Consider the following 7,193-nt stretch of genomic DNA (forward strand, 5'->3'; position numbering starts at 1 on the left):
CCATGTCCTTTGATCCCTTTAGCCCAAATTACCAAATCCAACTCCTTCTTGAAACATACAGTATTTTGGCCTCAACTGTTTTCTGTACCAGAGAAAACCACAGTAGCACCAGTCTCTGGGTGGAGAAATTTCTCCTCATCTCAGTCTCCTACGGCATATCCTGTATCCTTAGACGCCCACCCATCAACTCAACCTCCCTCACAATCCCGTACCCACTCAGCCCTCCCTTTTGCCTTACCACCCTTCTCTCTTTACCCCTTCCCTACTCTATCCCTCTCACCCCTTCCTCCGCCCTCTCTTTACCTCCACCGGCCCTGAACCGGAAGCTACCGCCCGTCGGCGGAACCTCTAACCCGCGGTTCCTCCGCAGGCTGCTCCGTACGAACCTGGTGAGATCGTGGCTCTAAAGAACCGGCTGTGCGGCGCGATGTGAGCTCCCGCAGACAGAGATGATCAGGCTAACTGCGGGCTGCCACCGGCTCTAAACGCTGAGCGATGGCAGCGGATGGTCGCGGGCCCTAACCGCCAGCACCGCGCGCCGCGCCGGAAGTCCAACCCCCTCACCCCGCGGCCAGCTCCCATTGGCCGATCGTGGTGAGGGGCCGCTCACCGATTTGTCCGCGGCTCCGTCAATCAGACGGAGGCGGGAGAGCTGGTGTCTCCCGGGACCCGGATGGTTTCCCCAGCTCGGGGCGGGAGTGAGAAAGGAGAGAGGGACAGAGATAGAGAAAGAGAGGGTGAGAGGGAGGGAGATAAGGAAAGAGAGGAAGAGGGGAATCAGTGACTCCCTAACGATCTGGGTCCATTCAACAGCACCGACCCGCTCGGAGAGAACTGATTGGACTAGACCGGTGTCAATCAAATGGGCCATTCCACCGTGGCCAATCATGGGATGTAGAGTGGGATTCAGGGACGGAATTTTCTAGAACATGTTCAGTAATTCCCCATTCTCCACTTTCCTAAATACCCCCCCCAAATACCCCACACACACTTGCATCCATCCTATCCCACACTACCAAACACCTCAAATAACCCCAACCCACTTCAATCACCTCCCTCTCCCCAACTCTGATCCCCAAAAACCATCTCACCCCACCTACCCCATCACCAATCGCTCCCCAAACTACCCCAACTTACTCCAACCACCCCACCCCTCCCCAGCTATCCAACTCCAATCTCACCCCAAAAGCCACCTTACCAACTATCCCATCCCTCAATTACTTCCCAAACTGCTCCAACCATTCCACCCCTCCCCAAACTGCACAATCCAATCCCACATCAAAAATCTCACCTCACCCCAAACTGCACTGTTCCTCTCCACAATACTCTAATCACTCCACTCTACCTAACTATACAACCCCAATCTTCCCACCCTGTCCCCAACACCTCCTCAAACTACCCCTGCCTCACCCCTCCACAACTATTCCATCCCTCAAATGATCTCATTTTCCCTGCCCTTCCCTAATCAACCCCTTCCCTAACTACTGTTTCTCCATCCAGCCATCCCATTCCCTAATTACTTCATCCCTAAATTACCCTGCATCCCATACCAGTCCTACCTCAAATGACCCAGCCCCCAACCACTCTTCTGTGTTGATTTCTTTTCTGCAAATCCAGTCCTTGTTGCAACTATCACCATCCCCTGCTATCCAACCCTTTATAAATCTGTGCTGGCTCCCTCTCATCCTCAGTAATTTTGAATTTGTGGACTCAGGCAATTTATTGACAGCAGATAGTAATGGGTCTGTGATTTCCTGATGGACCTTACATCGTTTTTCTTAAATAGTTGAATGTCATGCACAGTTATTCCATGCCCACCTTCTCCCTCAACATGGAGTCTTCATTGCTCCCACCCAGACTACTTTCCCAAATCCTCCACCACTTACCCCATCTCCTGCCCCTAGCTCCCCCATTAAATATACAAGACAAATATTTTCTGGAATGATAAGTGATAAATGATAATGATTTTTTTTTCCCCAAGGCAAATATTATAACAGTGTCTCTGACCCTTGATGTACTAGTTACTGAGGCAACTTACTCGTAAAAATTGTTGTGGGATGCTCCAATTTATCAAGTCAAAGCTGAAAGTTAATAGTGGGCTGCCATGTCCAACCTCCTTCACCTTGAAATGGCACAAGAACGAGAGCAAAATCTCATCAGTGACACATCTGATGGTGCAGAATATTTGTCAGTCCCTCCTCCTCCTCCCCTCCCTCCACCCTTTCTGTCCCCTCCTTCTGAACCATCACGAAATAAATTATACCAGATTCTTGCTCAAGACCGATTACCAGTAACTGGAGACCGGAAAGAGGTGAAGATGCTGGTCCAGAGCAGACCTAACAGGTATATAATCCTAAAAATTATGAGCCAAGTTTGTCACAGTTATTTAAATAAAAGCGAGATTCTGGAGATGCTGGAAATCTGAAACAAACACAAAAAGTGCTGGAGAAACCTAGCAGCTCTGGCAGCATGTGGGTGGCATGGTGGCCTCACAGTGCCAGGGACCCGGATTCGATCCTAGCCTTGGGTGACAGTCTGGAGTTTGCATATTCTCCCCGTGTCTGCGTGGGTTTCCGGTTTCCTCCCACAGTCCAAAGACATGCAGTTTAGATGGATTGGCCATGCTAAATTGCCCATAGTGTCCAGACATGGATTAGCTATGGGAAATGCAGGGATAGGGGAGGTCTGGGTGGGATGCTCTTTAAAGGGTTTTTAAGGTCTTAGCGAAAATTTGTAGTTCGGGTCATGGATGCAGTTGTTCGTTAGCTTGCTGAGCTGGTTGTTCTGTGGTGTGCAGACATTTTGTTACCCTTCTAGGCAATATCGTCAATGTGATTTCTAATCGAAGCGTTGGTGTTCTGCTTCCTTCCGCAAGCTAACGAACAACTGCATCTTTGAAGGATTGGTGTGGCCTCAATTGGCCGAATGGCCTGCATCCACACTAGGGATTCTATAATCTGTAGAGAGACACAGTTAACATTTCAAGTGTAGTATGACTTCCTAAGAACATCTCTGAGAAGTCAAACACAGTCGAATAACTCTATGCGGTCAGAACTCAGGAAGAAGTTCTAGGATTGTCGGTACAGCTATGTGTTGGAGTTTGGTCTTCAGGTAAGTCCTAGGAGCTGAGAGAGCTTGGAAAAAGCCACGTGCCGTTAATATTTCAATACAGTTGTGAGCAAGGTTATGGAAATCCTCAAGTAACACTTTGTACAACTGACCAATGTTAGAGCTCAGGAAAAATAAATCCAGGGCAGTAGTAGCTTGATAAAGCTAGCTGTCTACTAGAAAAGGTGCATTTGCACCTGTGACGATGCTGGAGTGTGGTTTCCCGAATCCAGGGGAGTGTCGCTCCAGGAACAGATGGTGAGCCACCAGAAAATGAGCAATCATTGAGGCAATGCATGATGGATTGGTTTTGATGTATTTTAAAGGCCAGTTCTTCAACAGTGAACAGTCTTAAAATGAGACTCAGTGACTCACAGTGTCAGTGACATCCTGGGAGCGGGGAGGGGTGGGTAGGTGGTTGCTGAGTAATCCATGGGATCTGTCTCAATCACATTTGATGTTTACATCTACACCTTTGTCCGAGTAAGTTTATTTGTAATAAACTAGGTATTAATTGTTAACTTAAGAAACTGGCTGAATTATTTCTAACACTAAGCCAGATACAATGTAAAGCCTATTGAATTGGCCATATCACCACACAGATTAAATTTAAAATTCATTATGACCAGTGGAGGAGTGGGACTAAAGGGAAATTGATGCACCCTTGGTTGTAACACTCTGTATACTGTGCGAGGTTAATGGCTTGGCCAAGTTACTGCACTATTACAGACAAAGCAATGCATCCTTTATGTGTTATTATAGGTTAACAGTGCACCCCCATGTACTATTGCAGTTTAACATCAGAGCCCAAGTGTTCTATCAAGTGATAGATTCTTTTCCAATGGCTGAAAATTTTTCTGATTTTCTTATATTTCCAGTTTCAAAAAAGATTTGCAATGGCTCCTTATTAATAAATACGTACCCTCGCTGATCCAGGATGGTCCACAGTAAGTATCTAATTCTGATTTCTCTACATTGGTGCATACTGGCAGAAATGGGGGACACAGAGGCTCAGTGGTTAGCACTGCTGCCACACAGTGCCAGGGACACAGGTTCGATTCTATCCTAAGGCAACTGGAGTTTGCACATTCTCCCCGTGTCTACATGGGTTCCTGCCGGGTGCTCCAGTTTCCTTCCACAGTCCAGAAATGTGCAGGTTAGGTGGATTGGCCATGCTAAATTGCCCATTGTGTTCAGGGATACCCAGGCTAGGTGGATTAACCACAGGAAATGCAGGATTACAGAGACAGGGTAGAGGGAATGGGCCTGGGTGGAGTGCTCTTCAGAGGGTCTGTGTGGACTTGTTGGGCTGAATAGCCTGTTTCCACACTGTAGGGATTCTATGAAATAGAAAATGTTGGCAATGTCTGGCATCATCTCTGGTGGAACAGATTTAATGTTTCTGTTCAATGACCTTTCATCAGAACACTGGTAGTTTTTCTGTTTTTCTCTCACCTATAAATGCTGTCTTCCATAGTCTGCCAAGTGTGGGCACGTTTTCCCAGTGTCCTAGCCAATATTCAGCCTTCAACTAATTCCCAAAGCAGATTGACTGCCATTCGTCTCATGCCTGCACGTGAGATTCCATTAAGCCCCGTGCTGTGGACCTTTCTCCTGCCTGTAAACTGCAATCGCTTTCTCAGTCACCACTGCTCCTTGTATTTTCTTGTGCTTCAGGTGTGGACTGGTGGCTCTGTGGATGGCCGGACATTTGCTGAACATGTGTGAGGTACAGGGTCTGAAGGAGATAGTGGACTGTGCGAAGGCCAGAGGGTATACTGCTCAGGGAGAGATGTTTTCAGGTATCTTATAATGTATCATAGTGAGATATCTCCAGACTTTGCTCCTCCTGTTGGTCTGTGTTCTCTTCCCTTCTCTATTGTCTGTTTCAGTCTTCTCACTTTCAGGGTCAGTTGTGGCTCAATGGATACTCTTACTTAAGTCAGAAGGATGTGGGTTCAGGTTCTATTCCAGAGTTTTAAGCACAAAATTAGTGCAGTACAAAGGGAGTGCTACACTGTCAGAGATGCCATCTTTCCTTTGACCCTTCAGGACAACGACCTGACTACTGTCTCTGGCAGATGTAAAAGATTCCAAGGCATTAATTATGCAAAAAGACCAGGAGTGCTACCCATTATCCTGGACAATACTCGCTCCTCAACCATTATCACTGAAACAAACTATCATGTATTGATGCTTGTGGGCCTTGCTGTATTCAAATTAGCTACCAAGTTTCCTATATTACAACATGGACTATATTTCAAAAATATTTAATTGTCTGTAAATTGTTTTGCAAGGTTGTGCAATAAATAAATACCTGTGTGATTTATTTTTGTCTATCTGATTCCAGGTGCAAACATGGTGAAACTGGCCGAGGAAGTTTTCCAGTGTCATGCTGATCTCCTCAATAATGGCTTAATGGGAACTAACAAAGCCAGAATAATGCAGCATCTCTTTGCTGGTTATCCTGTATTAGTACCGTATCCTTACAATAACTAATTACATTGAGATTCGAGATAGCCACTTCCTGTACAGGCTCAGGCTGCAAATCAGTCACCTTTGGTTAGATATACGTGCAGGGTTACAAGACCATCCAGGATAGAGGAACCTGCTTCTGGTCCGAGCTTCCATCTATAAGGAAGCTAAGGGGTTGAAAATAGTTATAGGCACTGGCTGTTCTCCCATTTCCCACCCAATAGCCATTTTACATGTATTATGCATGTTTGCTGTTTGTGACCTTGGCCTTACCTATTGCCTCCAGCTGTGCACTTTCCTAGACTGGACAGTGAACGGGAGCTGGGACTCTGTATGATTTACCCTTTCTCTAACACAGGGATCACTAGATAGTGGTCAGGAGCTGGAACTCTGGTTGATATTTCCCTCAGTCTCTTACCCAGGGGTGATTTAATGGTGATCAGAGGTAGGAATCTTTGCTGATTCTACTCTTTATTAGTTTAGAGTTCATTGGGCAGGGATCAATAAAAGGAACCCTGACTGATATTTCCTCTCTATCACCCAAGCATCAAAGCTATTTGTAATCATAAATAGTGTTTGAGCTAGAACAGAACAGATTGGGAATGGATCTTAGGATCATCCTGATCTGTATGATTCTATCCCACACTTGCAGGCTCCCCTAATGCTTTAATAGGAAAACTCAAATGTACTAAAGTCAGACAGGCCATAAAAAGTTAAATTATTGATCTGTGCTGAGTTACCTGAGGCAGCAGTTGATATGCCGTAGTTGGCCTCAGCCAGCTTGGGACAATTAATTGGGGAAAATCCTTAACTAAAAGAAGGTATGATGAAGACTTCAATCATGAGCCCTGTCTGCGCAAAGGGCATAAAGCTCACTGGGCAGTAATTTCAGGTGAGAGTTGAACACTAAGTGAAATTTTAACTAAACATCAGCTGAAATAGAAGATTCACATATTGAACTGTGAGGAATGTACCAAGACACTTAATATCTTTAGCAGTTCTCCTGGAGATTTAAGCAATGTTTTGAAAATAAAATAACTGTTTGGTTAGGGGCATCATGGACAAGCAAGTTTGCATTTATTGCCCATCCATAATTACTCTGTCATAATCATGTATTAATTGTAAGCAGATGTTAGGCATGTTTAGAGTTTCACCTGTGTACAGGGTTGAGTTAGGAGATGCTTGCTTGTAATGTTTCAGCCTAGAAGTAAACATTAAGACAGAGCAAAGATTGATGAATGATAATCCTGATGTCAAACTGGCTTTCTGGGATAGAACACTCTGGACAACTAATTTAATACAACTAAGCAGTTAAGATACTAGAATGGGAGTCACCCATCAGCCAGACTGATAAAGACAGCAGGTATGGAAGGAATTAGTGAACCAAATTAGGGTTTTAATTCCCTTTTTTTCTAAATTTAATTCAAATTCTCAAGCAGCTGTGGTGAGATTTGAACTCATTCTCTGGTCTAAGCTGTGCTTTACTAGTCAAGTAACAAAGCCACCATTTTATCAGAGATAGTAGGAACTGCAGATGCTGGAGAATCTGAGGTAACAAGGTGTAGAGCTGGATGAACACAGCAGGCCAAGCAGCATCAGAGGAGCAGGAA

General features: G+C 45.3%; 1 protein-coding gene across 1 annotated transcript; it reads left to right on the forward strand.

Annotated features, from left to right (window-relative positions):
* Positions 1-200: 200 nt before the first annotated feature.
* cunh19orf54 (chromosome unknown C19orf54 homolog) lies at positions 201-6,475 on the forward strand (the record flags this gene model as incomplete). Its single annotated transcript, XM_048594538.1, has 6 exons — positions 201-389; positions 1,982-2,343; positions 3,987-4,055; positions 4,786-4,910; positions 5,459-5,588; positions 6,405-6,475. Coding segments are annotated over exons 2-6 (634 nt in total), but the record flags the coding sequence as incomplete, so codon positions are not given.
* Between the last annotated feature and the right edge of the window lie 718 nt (positions 6,476-7,193).

This window comes from Rhincodon typus, unplaced genomic scaffold, assembly GCF_021869965.1.
Source record: "Rhincodon typus isolate 14 unplaced genomic scaffold, sRhiTyp1.1 hic_rhity00010678, whole genome shotgun sequence".
In the NCBI taxonomy this organism is placed as follows: domain Eukaryota; kingdom Metazoa; phylum Chordata; class Chondrichthyes; order Orectolobiformes; family Rhincodontidae; genus Rhincodon; species Rhincodon typus.